The sequence below is a fragment of the Odocoileus virginianus genome, chromosome 23 (genome assembly GCF_023699985.2).
Source record: "Odocoileus virginianus isolate 20LAN1187 ecotype Illinois chromosome 23, Ovbor_1.2, whole genome shotgun sequence".
Lineage (NCBI taxonomy): Eukaryota > Metazoa > Chordata > Mammalia > Artiodactyla > Cervidae > Odocoileus > Odocoileus virginianus.
This window is the reverse complement of record NC_069696.1, coordinates 44,363,591-44,387,816: the sequence shown is the minus strand read 5'-3', so window position 1 is coordinate 44,387,816 and position 24,226 is coordinate 44,363,591. Positions and strand designations below refer to the sequence as shown.

At 46.8% G+C, this 24,226-nt stretch overlaps 1 protein-coding gene across 2 annotated transcripts in view; it reads right to left on the bottom strand.

Moving 5' to 3' along the window:
- The window catches only part of NUAK1 (NUAK family kinase 1), a 74,247-nt gene that overhangs the window by 13,624 nt on the left and 36,397 nt on the right, over nucleotides 1-24,226 (bottom strand). For both annotated transcript variants that reach the window (XM_020883170.2, XM_070454013.1), the window contains 2 exons: nucleotides 10,231-10,382; nucleotides 7,217-7,282 (listed from right to left, as the gene is read on the bottom strand). In XM_020883170.2, coding sequence (XP_020738829.2) covers nucleotides 7,217-7,282; nucleotides 10,231-10,382 — 218 coding nt within the window. The remainder of the gene's footprint in view (nucleotides 1-7,216; nucleotides 7,283-10,230; nucleotides 10,383-24,226) is intronic.

The following is a 24,226-nucleotide window of genomic DNA, read 5'->3' as shown; positions in this document are numbered from 1 at the left end:
AAACACTATTCGCCAAAGTGAAACAAACCAGACACAAATGGATAAATATAACATGATTCCACTTATGTGAGGTACTTAGAGGAGTCAAGTTCATCAAGACAGAAGGTAGAAGAAGGGATGGCAGGATCAGGGTGGGGGAGGGGTGGTGCCGGGGCAGGGGTTTGTGAATGGGGAGTTCCTGTTGAATGGGAACAGAGTTTCAGTTTGGGAAGATGTAAAAGTTCTGGAGGTGGATGGAAGTGGTAGTTGCAAAACAATGTGAATGTACTTAATGTCACTGAACTGAAAACCTAAAAATACTAAACTTTATGTTACGTATATTTTACCACCATTGTTTTAAAGATTATTGTGAGTAATCCCTGGGAGCTCACCCAATGAAAAAGGAAGTACTGGCTTGCTGATGGTTAACCTCTGGGAAAGAAAGCTGATGTTGATAGCATAAGCAGTGGTCAGACAGTAACTGCAGTGACTGAGAGGACGTGCACTGGACAGATCAGAGATTGTGGAGCCAGAAGAACCTGGAGCTAGCCTTGGCCTTGGCAGTGCCAGGTGATGTGGGAACTGCCAGCAATTTCCTCATCAGCAAAACAGGAATAATAGAAGAACCCACCTCTAGAGCTGCTGTGAGGATTAAGGACATGTATGTAAAGCCCTGCATGTATTACACGTATGTAATAGCCCTAGTACTGGCCAGCTCTATAAACTACAAGCATTAGGATAATGCCAATGGTTTGGTTTACTTAACAACTGTTTGCTCAGAGTCCACTAAAGAGCCAAGAGAAATGATTAAAATCCATTTCCAAAATAAGCATGTCCAGCCTTACAAGAGGCTGCATCATATGATGGGGAAAGCAAGGGATGCTGGGTTTGAGTGTTTGAGCTAGAATCCTGGCCTCGCCACCTACCAGCTGGGAACCCATTGGAAACTGAGGCTCCCAGGCCCTGCCCAGAGCCTACAGTGTCAGCGTCTGCACTATCACAAGATCCCCAGGGGATCTGCTGCATGTCAGCTACTCTGACCCTGGGTTCCTTCAACTGTAAGTTAGAGGATGATGGTTATGATGTAACCTACCTCACAGGGCTGATATGAAATCAAATGAATTGGTAGATGTTAAGTGTCTTAAACCGTGTCTTATACATAGCAGGCCTTCAGTCAATGTTAGCGATCACTACTTCCAACTGAGTCTGTTTCCTTTGCTGGAAAAGGGAATTGCAACAGCCCCAACCACACACTTTTGTGAAAAGCAAAATCAGACTAAATGAGAAAATCATAGTAATGGCAGCATTGCTACACAACAGTCACCATTCTGTGAGTGGTACGTATATTAAATCCTCACACCAACCCTAGGTGCCAGGTACCACTCTTATCCCCATTTTGCAGACGAGGAAGCTGAGGCCAAGGGAAGGAAAGCGGCTAGTCTGAGACGTGAGTGAAGAGCTGCACTGGCTGTAAAGCTCCACATAAAGGGGAGTTACGGCTCTTGGGGGGTAAGGAGGACATGGGCTTTTTGTGTCACTCTTTAGGAAGACACACTCCATAGCTCTCTCGGAATCTGGAGTTCACTACTGTGGCTCTTCCCATGACAGCCTCACTCGAGTTGTCCCGAAGTGACAGTAGGGAGTGAACCGGTGAGCAGGAGTAAGTGGGGTTGGCTTCTATCTTAAGATCTAAGATCACACCTCCTCCCGAGAGAGACAGGAAATGACGCACCCCAAGCTATCTGGGGAAGTTCCATGAAGCAGCCTCTCGGGGGGCGCGTTCAACCATGGTTTCCCCGTACAGCTGCTCTGGCCACGGTAACCCGGGCTGCCTGGCCACAGCCACCATCAGCACTTGGAGGGTTTTCCCCTGGGCCCACTGTCTGCAAGCTGCCTACACAAAACATCAGATCAGCTGAAGCAAGAACGAAGTGGCCTTAGCTTGTGAGTGTGAGGATGCACTGTTGGATTTAGGGCAAATTTGGGTGGGAGAGTTAGAGAATTTGTCAGGTACCTGGCCTTCACAGTCCAACAGCCCTTAGGATGGTGGCCAGCCTCACTGTTTATCAGCTATGGGAACCTCATCTGTAAAATGGTGGTAACCAGATCCACCCTAGTGGAGGCATTCTCAGAACCAAATGAAATCAGGCTGTGGAAGCTCTGCCACAGGGTTCTGGCTTCTAGCAGAGGCTCAGAAAAGGCTACTTTCCTAATCTAGCCTCCGTGACTTGCCCTATTCCTGTGCTTACTGCTTCTTCCCCTTGGAAGGTCATCATCGCATTGGGCTTCCCTGGTGTCTCAGCTGGTAAAGAATCCGCCTGCAATGCAGGAGACCTGGATTCAATCTCTGGGTTTGGAGGATCCCCTGGAGAAGAGAACAGCTACCCATTCCAATATTCTGGCCTGGAGAATTGCATGGACTATATAGCCCATGGGGTCGCAAAGAGTCAGACACAACTGAGAGACTTTCACTTTTTCTTTCACCCCTTGGAAGCCTGTCACCACATTCCTTTCTATTGAATTCCTACTCATCCATCAAAACCCAGTTCAGTCACCACAACCTGAGCAATGGCTTTCTGATCCTCCCATAGTTCAGACCCACTTCCTTTTAACAGGAAGGTTACAATGGGGCTATAATGCACACAGCAGAGCCATCTGGGCCTGCTAAGAAATAAGGACCAATGAAGGCTTTCTGGAAGAAGAGGACTTGAAGGTGAGACTCGCAGGACGGGTAGGTAAAGACCAACAGGAAGAGCATTCCAGGTGGAGGGAACTGTGTGTACAGAGGCCAAAAAGCCTAGTGGATTTGAGTCCTATGCAAGGGGCCTTCTCTGACTGCCCCCACCCCCACTGGCCCCTAGCTAAAATAACACCCCCATCCTCCAGTCTCACCCTGCACGGATTTTCATCACCACCAGAGAATTACATGATGTGTTTGTTTATTGTTTGTGGCCCCAACTGGAATTCTAAATCCATTAGAGCAGGTACTTTACCTTCCTCATTCACTTCTGTAGCCTTCTCATGGCTCATTATTACTACAGCTGGTTTAACAACTGCTAGAGCCTGAGCTCTGAGAAGAGAAGAACCTGGCCATCTGGTTCACTATTAAATTCCCAGCATCTAGCACCACGCCAGGTACACGGTAGCAACTTAGTAAATACTTGTGGTTGAATAAATAGTGCTCATGGGAGATATTCAATCTGCTGAACGGAAAAGTGCAAGGACGGAGGAGAGAATACAGGCATTCATGGATACATATGTACCCACACACACATAAGTGGACAAGTGAACAAGCAAATGAATGGATGTGTGAATGCATGAACGCAGTGTCCTCACATTCATATAATCAAAACCCAGAGGCCCATACCCTGAGCTGCCCATCCTGGTCTTGTTAAGCCTCGGGGCTTCCATTTCAACTTAGTCCTGGCCATTCAGAGCCGCTCTTGTCCGCAGCAGCGGGTGTTTCCATTGTCATCAGGGGCAACGGGCCATTTCCCCTGTGTCCTTCTACTCTGAGCCCTGGGAGCTCACCAAATTCCCAGCCCTCTTTTCTGGGGGTTGGTTGACCCTGGTGCCGGGCCCTCTTCTCATTGTCAGGCACTTTAACAGGAGCCATCTATGGGAATTGTCGGCATTCCATTCTCCCAGAGAGTGGGATGTGAATCTGGCCCGTTTTTATTAATTGCAAATTAATGCTATGCTGGGTGTCTATTTTGGTAGACATGCTTCTCCACAGAGGACGGAATGCAACCCAGAGAAGCACATTGCTCTCATTCTTTCTGCCGACTGACTGTGTGAATATTTTTAGAAGCCGCACCCTTGTGCAGTGGCCAGATAAATAATTCCCAACTCCAGATGTGCTCTTTGCAAGTCAACATCAGGCAGGGAAGGGAAGAGGAACGAAACAAGAGTCGTGGCTCACACCACAACTGCAATGACATGTGACAAGTTTCCACCAGTAACATTTTTATAGGCTTCCTGGGCAAAGGCCCTCTACCCTTGAAATACGGAAGATGGACCCACATTTTGAGAGGTGCCTGCTGCTCATACTCTGCTGGTTGGTAACAGACCTTCAAGGTCAATGCCCCCCTCCACCCCTTCCACCCCACCCCCCACCCCCATCCAGACACTGATGACATGGGATCTCTTGAATGCGGAGGCCAGCTTGCGGCCATGTGTCTGTCTGTCTGTCTTTGCTACAAGTGCCCTTTCTAAATATATTTCCAGCAAACTGCTGAGTCAGGAAGAGCTGAGCACATGCAGCCGGAAGACAGATCAACAGCAGCTGAAACACATTTTCAAAAACCTTGGAAGTGGGTGTGAGATGATGAAAAGAGAATCTGCCTGCAAGTCAAACATGTGAATTCTAATCCTGGCTGTCATCCCTTCACTGCAAAATCCAACAGTTCAGAGTACCTACTGTGTGACAAACTCTGTGCCACTTTCCAGGGAAACAAAGACACAGTGATGTACTGAGGCAATCAGACTCTGTAGGCCATGATGGTTAAAGCAGAAGTCAGAAAATGACCTAAAGACTCTTTCAAGCTCTAGGTTTCTCAGATCCTTTTAGGAGTCCTTGAACAAGCAGAAGGAAGGGATAGCATCAGAAAAAGGGAAAGTTATAGCTTCCCAGGTGATGCAGTGGTAAAGAATCTGCCTGCCAATGCAGGAGGCTCAAGAGACAAGGGTTCAATCCCTGAGTCAGGAACATCCCCTAGAGGAGGAAATGGCAACCCACTCCAGTATTCTTGCCTGGGAAATTCTATGGACAGAGGAGCCTCGTGGGTTACAGTCCATGGGGTTGCAGAGAGTTGGACATTGAGCACACACACACTCTTCTCACTCTCAACATATGCATTTTAGCTTGGTAAATGCCAGGAGCAGAAATTCTTAAAGATTCCTAAGGCAAAAGGACCAAAATCTCAATTTTCATAATATTTAATGTATCTGCTTTTTCCCTATATAATGGTCAGGGACCCTGGATGAAGACTGGGTCCTGGGAGCTGAGAGGCCCTACATCACTGCCCTTTTGCTTTATGTAAATGAGCCATTCTCTCAGGCCTCCTGCGCATTGTTCCCAGCACAATTGCTTTCTGAATGCTAACCATTCTTCTCCTCCATTGGGGAATTCTATGACTCCATAGGAAGCTATGTGCCTTATCACTTCTGCTACTACATCATGGGACCAGGAGGTCAAGCTGTACCACAGACCCCAATTCCTCCATGACAGGCTTGCATTCCAGGCCTTGTAAAGACTACGTCTTGTTTTGAGAGCTCTGGGAGCAGGTGGCAGGAAGAACCTGCAGAGAAAGTTGGCAGGGTGGAAGACTCAAACCCTTAGAATGTGTCCCTTGGAGCAGAACCCAGTTCTCTAGCTGTGGTCTGACCACCACGCCCCAGGCACCTTCAGTGCAGCTGACTTCCTGTTCAACCTCCTCCCGGACGACCAGCCTTATCAGCAGGTGCCTTGGATTTGAAGAGTCAAGTGCTAAGAGCTTTGACTGTCTAAATTCCTCACATTTGTCGTGGATTGTCCAGGACTAGGCACAGGACCTGACATGTGGTAATGAACAGATAACCAACAATCCCCAAAGAAATGGGTTGGCATCTCTACTGGACAGATGAGGGAACTGAGGTTTAGATAAGTGAACAATTTCTCTAAAACACTGCTGTCGGTAAGAGGCAAGGTTGCATTACAAAACCAGGCCATCCAACCCCAAAGCCACTGCTTTTCTTAACTCTGACTCACTGAACAGTGCTCAGATAAAGCTAAACAGAGTATCTTGTTCAGTCCTCAAGACAAGCCTGTGGGCATTACCAACTCCCTGTTTTATGGCTGAGGAAACAGGTTTAAGTGGCTCCCCCAAGGTCAAGCAGCTAGTAAACCACACAAAATGGAACTCTTTTTAGCCCTTTAGCCACTGTTCCTTCAACCCACTTTGCCAGAAATGGAGAAACCCTGAGATTCACTTCCTGTTCCTAGAAAGACTAATTTGACCAACTGTTTCCTTCTTATGCTATGGACTAGAGAGAAATATGTGATCACAGTCAACCACTCACCAAAAAAAAAAAAAAAAAAGAGGTCACCCTGACGTGTCTTCCAGGGGCCTCTCATAGGATGATGGTGACTAATGGTTGCTGCCATGATCCACGGACAGAATCCAAACAGCAAGGCAACTCCATCCTCCCCAGTAAGGAAAGAGTCTCCCTGTGATGCACTCCCCCAACTGAGAGCAACAACTAAAGAAGGGGATGATGCAAGGTCATTCCCATGCCTGGTTTGGGGACCAGGGATGAGGCACTAACGTCACCAGCAGCCAATGAGAGGGACCCCTGGTGCCGGGAGTACCAAGGCCATTTCATAATGAAACACATGCAGCGAGCTCCCGTTTATTTTGAAACTGCATTTGCTTATTTTGCAGCCATGATCAAAAGGCCATTTGGAGTGCTCTGTGGGAGGCACTGGAACCCTGTTGGCCAGGAGAGCTTTCTACAGCTCCAGCAGCAGCCAGCAATAATATTCCCCTTAAAAGTCAACCCCCTCACTTGCTGGTATATTCTTTTCCCAACAGCATTTCAGTTTCCCAGTTCCACAGCTGGGGTGGGGGTGCGGGTGAAGGAAGAAGTAGGAGACGGGGTGGGAGTGACAGAGGAGTGACGAGGATAGATAATAAAATTGGGGACCTGAGGGCAAATCCAGCAGAATGGTTCAAACTTGGGCTCAGTGGGTCAGAGAGACATGGGTTCAAACCTCCAACTCCGCTGCTTACCACTGTGTCATTTCAGGACAGTTATTTAACATCTCTGTGCCTGAGTTTCCCTATCTGTTAAATGATATAAATAACAGTCTCTATCTCACATGGTTGTTGTGAAGATTCTATTTAAGTGATATCGGGCAAATATGATGTGACATACAAATGCACTGGGCTATTGTAAGTATTTTGATGGTGATCATTACAGAGTATGAGCTTCCCAAGGGCAGAGACAGTATTTTAAATCCGCTCTTAGGACAATGTCTGACATGGAGTTGGAGATCCATAAATGCGCGTTGCATGAATTCAACTGAACTGAGGGCTCAAGCCTAGTGATGCTCCCCGCCCCGCCAGCCAGGGAAGGAAGTGGCTGCCTTATTCGTAGGCTGTAGCTTGGAGCAGCGTTTCACCACCACCACCACCCCACCCCCCACCAGCTACAATCCCCAGGTCTGGCACATCCATCAGTGAGGCAAGAGCTTTACCTTAATATTACAGTTGTCATCGAGCAGTATATTTTCCAGCTTCAAGTCCCGGTGGACCACACCATTCTGAAATGAGAGGACATGCAGGGAATTGAATGGGAGCAGTTGGGATGAAGGAGAAATGTGGGGAGGGGGGAGGAGGGGGAAGGAGGGTGAGCAAAGGGGAAAAATCTTTGACAGATTAAAGTGCACCAGCGCCGGTGGTCTTCACCCCCATCCTTCGGGGGCCTCTCTCACTGTCATGAAGCGCCCCGCCAGCGACGAGCACCAGCGACAGGAGAGCATTAGTCACTTGCTGGGTGGTTAAGGGAAAAATGACTGGAATCCATTCTCCCCCAGAGCCTGTAAAACAGCGGGGGGATTCTCTGTGGGAATGTCATTCCACCGTGTGAAAGCAGTGTCGTCCCAGGCAGGGGCAGACACCGTCTGTCTGTGATGGCGATTCCCAGGGAAGAGGCAGATTTCCCTGCTGGCGGCTCAGAACGCGGGGCTCACAGACCTGGCTTGTCTATCTGTCTACCTGTCTCCCCAACACGGGCTTCAACCTTTTCGGACCTAGAAAACCATGCACAAATGTCCTGAGGATAACAGAAGCCCTTCCAAGGGTTATTTCCTAAGCAATTGGGAGGGAAGGTTCTAGAAATCCCTCTCTGCTGGGCAGAACTCAATGTGGGGGTAAGGGTGAAAGGGGAAGAGGCCAAGGAGACCAAAGCAGGCTGCTACCACACTGCAGGGCCTTTCCGTTCAAGCAAACACTGGCAAGGTTGGCCGTTGAGCCCAGGGACGAGCAGCCAGCCAGTTGAACAGTGAAAAGAAATCCTTAACCAATAGGCCACTGGTCTATACAGCAGTGACAACTGTCCAGTTCAATTCTTTTTAAAACCCAACGATCTTTTAAGGGGGTGGGTGGGCAGGGAAAAAGAAGAGGAACTGAAAGAACCATCTACTCAGACCGGGAGATGTTTTTAACATCATTCAGCAATTGAAGCTGCCCTTTTAAGCAAACCAACTGGCTAGGAATTCTCTTTCATTCAGGATTTCTTTAGTTCAGAATCTGTATGTTCACAGCTGGTACTTTATTGCTTAGTTTCCTTTCCATTTGACAATTCCTAGTTTCTCCAAAAACACTGACTGAAGAGGATGAAAACATGTATTTCTACCACTCTTTCTAATTCAAACCTTCAGGGATGTGTTCTGAAATCAGAAATGCACAAAGCAGGGCTCCTGGACAAAAGATACAGATCACAAGGTGGCTGATTTTTTTAAGTATTGGGAGTAGTTTGGTTTACATGGCTGCATTCCTAGTTTTCATAAGATAGAAATCCCATTCATACACAACCGAAGTTTCACACTCTTAAATAACGAAAGTAGGATCTACAATGCTTTATAATAATGCATGATGATAAGATACAAAACACTGTACAATCTGAATCATAGTGCCTTTTGAGTCAGCTAAGAAGTCAAATAACGTTCATGGGTTAAGGGTTTTAGATTATAAATAATTAGAAGATGGTCATCCCAGAGTCATCCTCAACAAGGAACAAGGAACAAGCCAGAAGGCCCTGTGTTGCAATCATTTCAATGAAGAAACTGACTCTAGTTTGGACACTATGCTGTATTCAAGTCACTACAGTCCTCAAAGCAAGGGACTGTTCCAGGTGTGACAGTTCTGTGGAAAAGTATGAATGGGATGAAAATCAGGACTAAAGTGATAAATAACAATTGGGTGAAGTACAGCTTGAAGTTATCTGTGTACTTCACTCTCTTCTCCAGAGGCCAAGGGTAGCTAAACTGGGGGGATTAAGAGTACATCCCATTAGTTGTGTTGCAATAAATTGTACACGTGTGTACATAACCTGGCTTCCCAGGCGGCGCTAGTGGTAAAGAACCCACCTGCCAATGCAGGAGACTTAAGGGACTCAGGTTCAATTCCTGGGCCAGGAAGATCCCCTGGAGGAGGGAATGGCAACCCATTCTAGTATTCTTGCCTGGAGAATCCCATGGACAGAGGCTGGTGGGCTGTGGTACATAGGGTCACAAAGTGTCAGACACAACTGAAGTGACTTCACACACTCTCACAGTCATACATAACCTATGTGGATGTAACCTATGCAAGGAAAAGAAACCAGGGCATAGGAAAGTTCAGAACCTATGGTCTACTAATTCCGGTTATGGAATTTCTCTTAAGTCGATTATTCAAATGATAGAAAAAAGGTTAATGTAGAAAGATGTCAATCATTATTTATAATAACCAGAAATTAGAACCAATCTAAACGTCCAACAATCACAATAATGATAGAGAATTTTTAGTAACATAGGAAACTGTTTAAACTAAAATCCTACGTGAAAAAAACAGCAAGACAGAAATGTAAAAATGCATACAAAGTGGTGTCTGGATCGGATCCCGGAATGGAAAAATGGTCATTGGTAGGAAAACTGGTGAAATCCAAGTAAAATCTGGAGAGTTTTGTTAATCACAGTATATGAATGTGGGTGTCTCCATTTTAATGAGTGTACAACAATCCTGTAAGATGTTAGCATCAGGGTAAACTGAGTGTGGTGCGTGGGGACTCTGTATTATTTTGGAAACTCTCCCGTAAACCTAAAATTATTCAATAAGTTTTTAATAAATGTGAGGAGTAGCGGGAAGAAGATTGGAAAGAAACAAACAAGAATGTCAAGAGTGGGTGATTCTTGGATCCTGGGATTCAAGGTGGTGGTGATTTTCTTCTTTCTAGTTTATAAATTCTCTGTATATACTACAGTGACTTACAAGGGCCTCACCTACTCGAGGGGCACGGGATTGAGCAAACTCCAGGAGTTGGTGGTGGACAGGGAAGCCTGGCGTGCTGCAGTCCATGGGGCTGCAAAGAGTTGGACACGACTGAGCGACTGAACTGAAGCGATACCACAAAGAGCAGATGTCCCCTTCCTCAGATGAACAGCATGGCGTGGTGCCATGGAAAGCACCGCGGCGGGGCGGCGGGGCGGCCGGGGCGGCGGGGCGGCCATACCTTGTGACAGTGGTGCACGGCGGAGACGATCTGCCGGAAGAAGTGCCTGGTCTCCCGCTCGCTGAGGCGCCGCCGCTCGCTGATGTAGTCGTACAGCTCCCCTTTGCTGGCGTACTCCATGATGATCACAATCTTATCTTTGTTCTCGAACACTGCGGGGGGGACGGCGACACACAGACAGCCTGTTTACCCGACACGCTCACTCAGGACGACAGACAGCGCAGCAGAGAGAGGCGACGACGGAGATGTCGCTGCGCCGGGGGCGGACCAGTCAGGCCAGCGACCTGACGAGGCGGTGGACAATGACGTCATCGCTGCTGTGACTGGACGCCCCTCGCTAATGCTGCGGGGCAAGTGCCTCTCTGCCGAGGACCCACTCCCTTCACCAGGTTCCGCTCTCACAAGCCCCTCCCACCCCGACATCTCCCCGTTGATGGGATGATGGGGAATAACAAACACAGCGACCATTTATTAATCATTGGATATGGACCAGCTACCTGGATCCCCAAATGGGTGGCTGAACCTGTCACCTCTTTACTCAAAACCTTTCAGACTCTCCATCTTACTCAAAACAAAACCCAAACTTCCAAATGCGGCCCCCAGGTCTGACAAGTCCTATGGGCCCTTCTTATCCCTGTTACACATCTGTGCATTTATTCTGCTGTCCCACTAGAATGTAAAGTAGGCTTGGTCTGTTTTATTCACTGAGGTATCCCAAGCATTCACGGCCTTTTGGCAAAGGGGTTCAATTAATATTTATTAAACGAGGGGACTCAAAACTTCATAAGTGCATTCTGGACCGTTACAGTAAACCATTACATGGCACTAAATACTTCTCTCTGCTCAACCCTGATGTTCTCTAGCAATGATGCTCAAAGTCTGCTAGACTGACCTAGGAGTTCCGGACAGTCAGATGACCATGGGGCCAGGTCAGAGGAGGCCAGACGGGCTCTTGGTCCTCAGCTCCACCTCAGTCAAAGCCACTCCACTGCTGTTTCATAAGCAGAAAGCTTGGGGCTTTCACATATGATGTCTTTTGAAGAAGTAAAGTCATTCAGTCGAGTCCGACTCTTTGCGACCCCATGGACTGTAGCCTACCAGGCTCCTCCCATGGGATTCTCCAGGCAAGAGTACTGGAGTGGGTTGCCATTTCCTTCTCCAGAGGATCTTCCCCACCTGGGGATTGAACCCGGGTCTCCCGCATTGTAGGCAGACACTTTACCGTCTGAGCCACCAGGGAAATCCTTTTGAGCAAAGACAAAATAATCATTGTGTTGAAATCCATCTCTCCCAAAGGATATAGTATAAAAATGTTTGCAGGATACCCAAGACCCTCCTTCTCAGGTAGACACCTGCTGACCTCCCTCCATCTCGTCAGCTTCTGCCACTCCCTGTCAGGCCCCCTCTGCCCACTGATGCCAGACTGTTCACGGTCTTCTCACTATCTCACACACACACACACACACACACACACTGCTGTTTCCCACCTCCCTGCTCTTCCCTCTTTCTTTACTCCCACCTGTCTGACCTACCAGGGCCCCTCCAACTCATCAGGCAAGAATAAACTCAAATATGGCATCCACGTTGCCTCCTTTCTACCTCTTATTGTACTAATGGATACTGCATCACAGCACTTTCCCACTGCGTGGATATATTTACTGACTTACATATTTATTTCCTCTGTCAGGACTGTGAGCCTGGACTTAGAGAGGTAAAAACCAGTTTTGGAACCAGACACCCCTAAGCAGATTCCTGGATCTGCCCTTTACTTGCTGTCTGACTCTGGGACAGTTGCTTACCCTCCCTGTGCCTCACTTCAGTCAACGGGAAGGAAAATGTGAACGTAACAGTACGTACTTCTAGAATTTGTTGGGGGGGGAGGGGGCGGTTATTGATATCAGGTATTTTAAATGCTTATAACAAGGCCTGCCTTTTCACTCAATAATAGTTACTCTTGTTGGCATCCACACTGTTGGACCCCAGGGCCCTAGCACTGAGCCAGACACACAGACACTCAGTGAACCAGAATGTGCCCCAGGCCTGGGCCCCCTGTCCTCCCACACCTCGTCACAGGCTGCTAGAAGCTCAGGCCCCCCCAGTTCCTTTTGGCTCCTTCAAGCCCAGCCAGACCTCTCTGATAAAAAGAAGAGAGAAGCAGGAGGGCAGGGAGGAGGAGGAGAGAGAACAGCCAGATAAAACTGGCTGCTCCCAAGTCTCCTGGCCTCGGTCACCCTGCAGCTTTGGCTCCTGCTGGGGATTTCAGCCCGTTGTGCACTCTTCATTAACAATAAACTCTGGAAACTGGAAAACCTGCCTCAAGATGCACGGCTTAGCCCAAAAAATGACAGAGTGACAGGCCCTGGAGAGGGCAGCGGGTTTTCTAATTTTAAAAGTTGGGGTGGCACAGCAGGTTTTGGGGGAGGTAGTTGAGGGGGAGAGAGGGAAAGTACTTTGACAGGGAAATAAACACAGAGCCTCACACTTCCAGCAAGCCTGATGCATGCTTAAAGGAGGCCGAAGCCACTGGTCCCTTCAGTGACCAGCAGAAGGTGTGGTCACTGGCTGCATGCAGACAAAAGGCCTGTGACAGTGACCAGATGTGTCCCTTTCCAACTGGCTAACTTGGTATCAAGGAGGTATAAACACAGTTCTGTTTGATATAGTTCAATGTGCCAAAGAGTTTACTAAACAGCTTCCAACAGTCAGTCCTGCTGCTCCTAGCTCTAAAACAGACCCTGGTCCTGTCCACCTGTCTCATGTTCCCAGGCATCCCTTTCCTAATAATCTCCCCCAATCCTTTCACTCTTGTTCCTTTGCTGACTGTGTTTGGAGGGGCTGGGGAACAGTTCTAAATACATGTTTCATGGAGTACTAGTCCCACAAGACATCCAGAAAAATAAAGGGTTCCATGGTCAAACATCGATAAAATATTTGGAAAATGCTGATACTTGATCACCCCTGGAGAACCTGGCTTCTTTAACCCTGAGTTTTGCAGGGTGATTTGACCATTTCAGTATTCCTACTGAACTAACTAGGAGCCAGTTTGGGAAATACTGAATGAATGAGGCAAGAGCCCCACTGTTGCCAGCAGGGCTGGTGGGCAGCCGGGTTAAGAGAACTGTCCATGTGACCAGGCCTGCCTCTGGAATCCCACTCTTCAGTCCTCCAGCAGGAAACAGCTGGAATCTCGCAGTCAACGCCATGACTGCAACCCTGGATAAGGTGACTGCAAACATTTCTAGACTTGGAGCATCAGTGATTCATCAAGGAGGCCATGTAGTGTTATATATGAAGCTTTCTGAGCCTTTCCTAATAATAGCATTTATGGAAGGCCTACTCTGTGCAGGCACTGTGCCAATATTGCATGAATTATATCACATGGCTCTGGTCTGTTCTGAGATAGAACATGACTATCCCTGTTCTACAGATGAGAAAGCCCAGGTACAGTGAGGTTAGTGACTGCCACGGCCACAGAGCAAATACAAGGCCTGAGCCCTCGAATGCCTGCACACTCCACGCTCTTAGCCCCTATCCCACTATCCACATACATCAACCTCTCTGAACCTCAGTCTCTTCATCCGTAAAGAAGGCCAGGAACCTCCTAACACAGTAAGGGGGGATTCAGTGAGCTCACGGGCCCTAGCCCCCGAGCACCGTGCCCAAGCCCCTGCTCAGTCACCATGAGCTATTCTTGTAATTACTCTGTCTGCTTCGTAGGCAGCTCTGGCAAAACAAAACCCTAACTTTCCTCTCCTCCCTGGCATCACTCTTTAAAACATGCGCTGGCTGCTCCAGAATCACAGGATTTTCGAGCAGGAAGAACCTTAGAGATCAGCTATTATTTTTCCAGAATAGCCCAAGATTTATCACATATAAGAGCAAGGCCTTGGGAATTCGTCCTGAAGAATGACCGGCTTCCGCACCCCCAGCCCACGGCTCGGGCCTGCCCACTGTAAGGTCTCTATCGGCCAGGTGATAGGAACACTCTCAGCCATTCTTCTGGCAAAAAAGGGCCGCTTCCCTTGGGCACTTTTACAACTGGTTATTTATAAGCCCAGAAATCTCGTCTGTGTTTATGTTATTAGTCACTAAGCAAAAGCTTATTTTCCACCAGTTGGGAAGGGTTTCCTTTCTGAAAAATGAAAGCCTGTGTCTCTTGGCCAGACAGTTTTACCCAGAAGCCTGGTGGCTCCAGAATGGTAAGGAAAACTATAGCCCTTGACAAGCCAGGCCTACCAGGAAAATTAAGCCCCTGAATAGAAGCTGAGCTCAGCTTGAGTCAGCCTACGGTGTGGGGCCCGAGGCCATGTGGTGCAGACCCAGGTTTTTAACAGAGCAACAGAACTTTACAAAGCATCCATGGGGGACAGTGGAAGAAGTCTTTACCAGGGTAGGAAGGGGAGGAGACACCAGCCGTCGGAAGCAGCAGCATGAGTGAGGGGGAACCAACAGCGTGTTAAGCAGGATCACCAGAGTGGACAAGTGCCGGGGACTAAGACAAGAGAAAGAAGGAACAGATATGAAGAGAACACAAAGCCCTTGAATGCCCACAAGGAGCTCAGCAGACATGTGACCGAACATTGCCAAGAAAAATAAACAGATGAACAAGGGCAAGGGTAGCATCTAGGATCCTGGACCCATGAAACAGTGCAGGATTTCATCACATCACCCCGAGACCTTCTCCAGACAGTGATCCCTCCTCCCCTAGAAGGCTGATCCATAATCACTGTGCATGGTTCAGTCGTGTCTGACTCCTTGCAACCCCATGGATGGCAGCCCACCAGGCTCCTCTGCCCATGGAATTCTCCAGGCAAGAATACTGGAGTGGGTTGCCATTCCCTTCTCCAGGGCATCTTCCAGACCCAGGGATTGAACCTAGGTCTCCAGTATCACAAGCGATTCTTTATGGTCTGAGCCACCAGCAAAGTTCATCATAATCACTGTGGCGAACATTTACTGAGCAATTACTACATGCCATAGATTATCACATCCAATCCTAACAATCCTATGAGATTAACATTATTCCTACTTCATAAATAGGGGACCAGCACTCAGATCAAGAAACAATGTGGCCAGCACCCTGCAACTACCCCCTATGTCTTCTTCAGTCACTAACCATCTCCCCAAGGATATGTATATAGGCCACTATCACAGATTAGTTTTGGATTTTGAGTTTTCTAAAAGTGGAATTGCAGCATGTAGTATATTCTTTTGTGTATGGCTTCATTCGTTCAACATTTGTAAAATTAATCCATGCTGTCCTATGGAGTCAAAGACTGTCCATCCTCACTGCGGTTGAGTACTCCGATTTGTGAATGGATCCATTCTGCTGGTGAGACACATTTGGGTTGTTTCCAGGTGAGGGTCACTATGAACCAAGTCGCTATGAACATGCTTGTGCTGTCTTTTGATGCTGCTCTGTATGCACTTCTGTTGGGAAGACAACCAGTTAGGATTTGATCCCAAATGTGTGTGACTCAAAAGCGTATGTTCTCGTCACGACTCCCCACCACCTTCCTCCATCATAAGTTTACCCTCTTTGCCTAATACTCAATAAAGACTCTCCTTCATTAAACAACATCACTCCCTTTTCTGAAAATACTTATTTATAAGCCTATCTGAAGCATTTATCTGAGCATCTTGCTACATGATAAAGGGGAAACAAACATAGCATAAGACATTGTTTTTTGGAGGAGTTGCTATCTAGTTGAATAAAACTGCATGCACGCATGCATGCATGCTAAGTTGCTTCAGTTGTGTCTGACTCTTTGCAACCCTATGGACTGTAGCCCACCAAGCTCCTCCGTCCATAGGACTCTCCAAGCAAGAATATTGGAGTGGATTGTCTTTCCCTTCCAGTACTTACAAATCAAGGGCTAACCTGTGAGATACAGACTTTAAGTACTTAGATGATCAGAGAGGAAGATGGGAAAGGCATTCTAAAAGGGCCTGCAGAGAGATTCCTAGAGAAAACAAGGGTGGAACTGAACCATCAAAAACGCCTTGCATTCTGTTTGCACAAACTGGTTTTACCATTGTCTCAGCAAATCCTAAAATACCCAGACTCTCTCCTTTTTCTCCTACTGTTCCACAGAAGGGCCTTCTTTCCAGACACTCACTTGAAGTATTTGTCCTGTTTTCTGTTTATTTTCCATTTCAAGGGAGAGTGGAAATTGGTTACTATGGTAACAGCTACTTCTCCCAATTAATTCTGAATTTCATCAGATGTTGAGTTTGACAGTCCAGTTCTGCCTTCTGATTGCCTGGCTTTCACAACCTCCCTAATTACCCGACTCCTAACCATTCCCTCCTGTTGCCCTCAGGGTTAATAACACAACTTGTAGAACTTGAGAAAATGCATATGATAAAAACAATGCCCTGGCCTGGGAGAAACGCTGATGAGTGAGATCTTGGGATTTCAACCATCCACTGGCTGCTTTAGAGCCAAAAAGAGGCCATTTAGGAAGAAAATGGGCTTGGGAAGGGAGAGGGTGGGAATCATTTAATGTTCCATGAGAAGCAGGTTATAAAAATTAGAAGCTATCATTCTGCTTTACATGTAACCTCAAGAGACGCAGGCAGAATTTCCATGGTGGTCCAGTGGTTAAAAATCTGCCTTGCAATGTAGGGGATGTGTGTTCGATTCCTGGTCAGGGAACTAAGATCCCACTTGCCTCAGGGCATAAGCCCATATGCCACAACTAAGACTCAATGCAGCCAAATAAATTTTAAAAAAAAGAGGAAGGCTCATTTGTTAGTTTTAAGCAAAAAGCCAAGGGCCTAAAATGGATCAGTCAGAATTCTTTTCACGCCTTTGCCTTCCATTAGCTCCATTTTCTAAATCAGTTCCAGGATGCTGCCCTTCCCTCCGTGGTGGGGCCTCCTCACATTGCCAGCATTTTTATTACTTTCCTAAAACCTCAGACCATTCCACTCCTCAGGGATGCTCTTTTATTAAAGTTCAGAAGGACCCTCCCAGAAAGCCTCTTTCTTTTTCATTTCAGAAATAGAGTGATCTTTCCTTTGCAAGAATTGTCTGCAGCCTAATTAGGTCATTTAGTCAATACAAGATTCATTCCTCAAGAGTTCCCTCCCCAGAACTAAATTTCAAACACCTCATGGGCTCACGGCTTCATAAAATGGTCCTCTAATCCCTTACATCAGAAAGCCTAGGGCAGTGAGAGTGAGAAAAATAACCTGAACTGGCAGCTCTCCCATTGTCCGTGAGTTGGTCAGAGTTGACTCAATGTGTTTCCTGGTTTGGACAATGAAAGGCTCTTTAATTCACTCATTGTCTTTTCTTAAACCAAAACTCTGGATGTTGGCTGGCATGCCCAAGGAGAACCAGAGCCAACCAGGCCACCCACAGCCAGCAGTGGACTCCACAGAAGGCAGACGAAATGAAAGAAAGTGTATACACCACCTAAGGAAGAGCGGATACAAAAGGCTGGCCAAGAACCATTCATCAGTGTTATCTGAGGGGACCAACGGCAAATACCGGGATGGCAGGAAAATAGCCAGCAAAGAGGGGTTGTGTGGGAGAAGGACGCCAATCAGGGCGCCATGGTGGACCAACTATTGGACTCCACCCTCCTCCAATGAACTTCTAGAAAAAAGCATGCATCTCCAGTTTGGGCAGTGAAGGGGTGGAAATCCCATCCTCTGTGAAAACAACCTTCATCTCCCTCCCCTGAAAATCACCGTAGCGGACTTCTCTATATGGTTTCATTCCATCTTTTTTTTTTTTTTTAACTTTCTATTTTGTATTGGATTCCTTCAGGATCTAACTTGCAGAGTCTGAGATTTCTTTGATTTGGGAATATGTGCTCTGTCCCCTCCTGTAATTCCTGACAGTGGGTTCATCTGGTAACATGCAGCTCCAAGATTGCTTTGGAACTCCACTGGAAACTGAAGAATGGACTCCAGTTAAGAGAGGAAATCAACCCTGAATATTCCTTGTCAGGACTGATGCTGAAGCTGAAGCTTCAATACTTTGACTACCTGATTCGAAGAGCCAACTCACTGGAAAAGACACTGATGCTGGGAAAGATAGAAGGCAGGAGGAGAAGGGGACGACAGAGGATGAGATGGTTGGATGGCATCACCAACTCAATGGACATGAGTGAAGGACAGGGAAGCCTGGCATGCTGCAGTCCATGGAGTCGCAAAGAGTTGGACAAGACTGAGCGACTGAACAACAATTTTGTATTGGAGTATAGCCCTTGGACTGCAAGGAGATCCAACCAGTCCATCCTAAAGGAAATCAGTCCTGAATATTCACTGGAAGGACTGATGTTAAAGCTGAAACTCCAATACTTTGGCCACCTGATGCAAAGAACTGACACATTTGAAAAGACCCTGATGCTGGGAAAGATTGAAGGCAGGAGAAGGGGACAACACAGGATGAGATGGTTGGATGGCATCACTGACTCAATGGACATGGGTCTGAGTAAACTCCAGGAGTTGGTGATGGACAGGGAGGCCTGGCATGCTGCAGTCCATGGGGTCACAAAGAGCCAGACATGACTGAGCGACTGAACTGAACTGATAGCCAATTAACAGTGTTGTGATAGTTTTCAGGTTCATCCTGCCCTTATCACATAGGGTGGAGAAGTCAGACTTGCAGTTATCATCTTTCTGGTCCCGGTCACCGCCTGACCCTCCAGGAGTGGCTCAGGACTATCTTTCCAACCCTAAATCTGAGTCCGCTTCATTGGACAATAGGGTGCAGCGTTTAAGAGCCTGACTCCCAGAGCTAGGCCACCTGGGTTCAAATCCAGGTCTGCCATTTACCCAGCTGACTTTCCTCAGCAAGTTACTTCACCTTTCTGTCCCCTCAGCTTCTTCATCTGTTAAATGGAAGCTTCTAACCTCATTGTAAGGATTACCCCAGCACACAACAAGTGAACACATGCCTGGATCAAATCCAGGATTATTATGAATCTGTATTGGCAGAATCCACTCCTGAGATTGCATTTGTGCCCTTGGATAGTAGAGGGGTGTGAGAAGACAGGAGATCATGAACTAACACTCAAAGGCATCAATACTCAGCAAGCCTGACTCTCTTAACTAGGGTCCATTCTTCAGTTCCCAGTGGTGTCCCAAAGCACCGATTTCGATCTTGGAGTCACACCTACCAGATGAACCCACTCTACAGAATTACTGGAGTGGGCAGAGCACAAATTCCCAAATCAAAGAAATCTCAGACTCTGAAAGTTATAAGTTACAGTTCATCAAGTACAATGCCCCTTTCAGGATCCAAATGCCCCTGTAGGGTATGGTCATTGTAAAGATAAGTCTCCTACACTCCATGAGCCTTCCTAATACTTGCAGCCTTGGCAAATTTACAGAGACATCCCAGTTCATTTCAAAAGACTGTATGTTACATGGCAATACAGTTCCTTTTTTTTTTTTTCTTTAAAAATTAGCTTCAAGTACAAGTGGTATTATTTGAGGCACTAGAAAATATTGAATTCCAGGAAACCCAAGAGGGCGAGGTTGGACAGCCAGGGAGTAGCATTCGCGTTTGGTTGTTTTATGTCTAATCTCCAGCCTCTAGAAAAATGACTTGGGTGTAATCAAATGAAAACAATGAAAATAATACACTTGAAGGTCAAATAGCTAACTTCATAGGAAACTCATTAGAAACGTGACTGGACAGATTCATAGCCCAAGAGCTCGTTCGTCCGATTCTAAGTGAAGAAAACTCTCTGGGGGCTGTGCGATTGATGGGGGGGTGGGTCCTCCATTTGGATCCAGTCTGATGAGAGAGACTTCATGTGGAACTTGTGAATCTGGCAGCAGAAGGAGTGTGTTAAAATACTCAGCAATTCGCCATGGGTTCAGAAGAGTAAACACAAGCATAACACACCACTTTGCCAAGTTCAACAAACTGTTTCATGGGGCTCTGAGTCCCTGATGAGGGCAGCAACCAAATGGCTGAGGAAGGAAACCCAGGCCCAGAGGTATCGCCCACGGCTCGCTGGTGACGACTGCCAGACGCACGTTCTGCTCTGGAATCCACTGATGACAAATGATCGGACCAAGACAACCGTTTCCTCCTAGCTGGAGGATCAAGCCAATCTTTCTCAGCCTGGCCAATTAAACTGAAATCTCTAGGGGTGGCATCAGCATTTCTTCTTACAAACACCCCATGAGATTCTAATGTGCATCCAGAGCTCAGAATCACTGACTTGGGCAATCTGGCCTCAACCCCACCACCACCCAACAGAAGTTTCAATAACCTCTCAGATCTCTAACATCACATCAAGAATAATCAGTATGGCTTATTGAGCATGGACCATGCTTAGCAATTTTATTCGTTATCTTTTCTTTTAAAATTTTTTTAATGTGGACCATTTTTAAAATCTTTATTGAATTTTCTACCTTACTGCTTCTGGCTTTTTTTTTTTTTTTATGCTTTGATTTTTTTGGCCATAAGGCATGTGAGATCTTAGTACCCCAAGCAGGGACTGAACCTGCATTCCCTGCGTTGGAAGGTGAGGTCTTAACAACAAGACTGCCAGGGAAGTCCCTCCCCATTAGCTTAATCCTCACAGCTTATAAAGTAGCTAGCTATTGACCTCATTTTATAGCTAAGAAACCAAGCCTCAGCGAGGTTAAGTCACTACCCCAAAATCACACAGTAGTAATTGCAAAGCAATTGATTCATTCAACTCTAAGCCCATTTGGACAAGAAATACATACTTACCCTACTAGACCAGTACCTGGAACATAGGTGCTTAATATATTTTTGTAAAATGAATGAATGAATGAACGACTACGGAAATGAAGAACATGGGCTACTATTAGTGACCCACAGATCTTGTTAGATCAATTCAGTCATCCCCTGCCTTCAAAAGGGCCAAAGTCCAGATCTGATATTGCCTGAAAAGCCTAGATTAAGGTTTTTTCTGCCAGAGGAGAAAAGTGTTAATTGCTTCTACTACAGGTGTTTCCAAACCATTGATGCTCGCAGCGCAGCCCTGCTTCGGTTTCTAATCTAACCTACTGAGCAATGGTTATTCTAACATGATGCTTCTCAAACTTGAGAGTGCATTAGAGTCGCCTAGGGAACTGGCTATTACACAGCGCATCAGGCCCAGCTGCAGGGTTCTGATTCCGTAGGTCTGGGGCGGGGCCCAGGAGACAATGATGCTACTGGCTCTGAGTCTCTGTTAGAGAACCGTGCTCAGATGTATTATTCGGCCGTTTACTGGGATCCCGCCGCCCTCAAGGGGTTCTTTTCCAGGGCAGCAACAGGTTCTGACTCCAGGACCTCTGCTGGGGTCGTGGAAGCACGTTTTACTGGCCCAACTATCTCTGGCCCCAAGTTGTGAGGGAGGAGAAGGCAGGAACACCCTTCATTGAAGCCTGGATTTTTAAAGCAGTGATTCTTCACTAAGAGACAAGCAAACTCTTCACCCGCTGAGCCCTGGGAGAAGCCCATATCCCCTTCCAGAAAGATCTAATGGAATCTCAGAAGGCACAGTTTGCTTGAGAAAGCATATTATGTTTCTAAGAAGCTGGAAGGAGCTTTTAACTGATGTAAACTCATGCAAGACGTCTCCATGGTAGGAGTTCTGAGAACTGAGTAGAATACAGTCTCTTTCATGCCTTCTCATGGGCAGCAGGTTTAAGGCAGATGGAGCCAGGCCATGAAACTCGCATGATTATCAAAAGAGACACATTTGCTTGCGATTTTGTTTCTGAAGTTTGAGAGACTCTCCCAAAGGCAAGCAATCACAGCTGACAAATGCCAAACAGCCATCCAACTTTGTCCCAGAAGGCCAGGCTCCCTCTTACCTAAGACAAGGGATGTGATGAAAGGGCTAGCCAGTTCCGGAATATCACAATGCAAAGGGCCGAGAGAGAGATGTAATCTTACAGGGCCAAGAAGAGAGATTTCCAGGAACAAAAAAACCGAGGGCATCAAAGTGAAAGCTGCAGCCCAATCTCCCCCACTCCCCACCTTTTTGCTTTTACGTGCGTGACTGTTACCAGATGGGGTGCTGTTTCCCTGAAGTGTTATGCAGCAAGACACTGCTTCAAGGTTTTGCAGATTTGAATCTCCGGGGCTTTAAAAGGGGAAATGGGGGTGAGACAATGTGCCTTTGATGTTTGAACTTGGGTCCTGAAACCAGAACCCCAGGCAAAAACCGTTTTTATCTCTTCCATCCTAGGCAACCCACTTGAATGCTCAGGCGGGCACTTCCTTTTCAGCTATTCTTTCCTTATTGTCAATTACCTCCCTGCTGAGAGAATGGAATCCCTTTGACTGAAAACAGGGGTCCAACTTGAGACGGGGCCAGTGATTTCTTTCTTCCTTTTCTCTCTTGATTAGGTTACCCTTAGCATCACACACCAGAAGGTAGATGTCTATCCCCTTTTATTTACTTAGCATTAGGAGCCAGTGATGGTTTGTGTTTACACAGAGTTGACAAATTTGAGGGTCAATCACATTCACCTACAGGTCAACACGAGAGTAACCCTGGGGTCTGGTTCAAGAAAGAAACATTTGAAAGGAATTATTTTTGAGATTTGGTGACCAGCAGCACTGATTCAGTGAAGTTGCAGATTTTATGAGCCTGCAGGTATTCTGTGGTGGTGGTGTAGTCGCTAAGTCATGTCTGACTCTGCGACCCCATGGACTATAGCCTGCCAGGCGCCAGTACTGTGAATAGTATACAAATAACTTACATTTCCATGAACTAATGCTCAGAAAACACTTGACCAGTGAGTTCACCAGACTGGGGACCCAAGCTTCTTCTTGAGATATATGCAGAATTATTTTCTAAGGTACACACCATGCTGAGATTGAATGCTCTCACATATTTAAGACAGTAACCACTATGAAGGCCAAGAATTTTGTCATGACTGCTATTATTGTTTCTGCTACTGTTGCTGTTGCTAGGGTATGTCTGGTGTGTATGTTTGTGTGTGTGTGTTTTAAATCACAAAGGTCCTTGTTTAAGAAGAAATTGTAACGTTCACTTGGTTAATGTCCCAACAGCCACTTAGATGCTTGGGCACTGATTTTTCACTCTAAAAATTAATGCATGTCAGCACTAAGCTAAGGCTTCTGATTGGCACATCAAAACAATCAGCTGTCAAGAAGAAGGTTCCCCTTTCACTCTGTGAGCTGCAGAGAGACCAGTGTATTAACTGATAAACTCAGGTTTCACCACCATTGCTGTCACCACATTGCCCCTGCCATGCTCCAAGGTTCAAAAGAAGGGGGAAAAGGCCAGGCTGAGGGGGATGCCTGGAGCACAGTGGTGGGCTGCAGAACCAGCAAAATATGACATGAGGTCAGAGATCCAGGGCTGAGGACTGGCAGAGGAAAAAAACAAATGCAGTAAGAAGAACTTTGTGCTAGGGCCATCAACTAGTCAGCATCCTCAATATTACAAGCTGAATGTGCTGTGCTTAGCTGCTCAGTCGTGTCCAACTCTTTGCAACCCCATGGACTATAGCCCGCCAAGCTCTTCTGTCCATGGGGGTCTCCAGGAAAGAATACTGGAGTGGGTAGCAATGCCCTCTTCCAGGTATAAGCTGAATATCCCCCCCGAAAAAGTTCGTATGTCAAAGTCCTAAACACCTAGCCCTTCAGAATACAACCCTATTTGGAGTCTTTAAAGAATGATTACGTTAAAATGAGGTCATTAGGGTGGACCCTAATCCAAAATGGGCTTCCTTGGTGACTCGGTGGTAAAGAATCAGTCTGCCAATGCAGGACATATGAGTTCAATCTCTGGGGGAAGGTCCTCTGGAGGAGTAAATGGCACCCCACTCCAGTATTCTTGCCTGGAGAATCCCATGGACAGGAGCCTGGCGGGCTACAATCGGTGGGGTTGTCAAAATGACTAGTGACCTTCTAAGAAGGAGAAATTTGGACACAGACACACACAGATGTGAAGATACACAGAGAAGACAGCCATCTACAAGCCAAGGAGAGAGATCTTAGAAGAAACCAACTCTATCCACACCCTGGTCT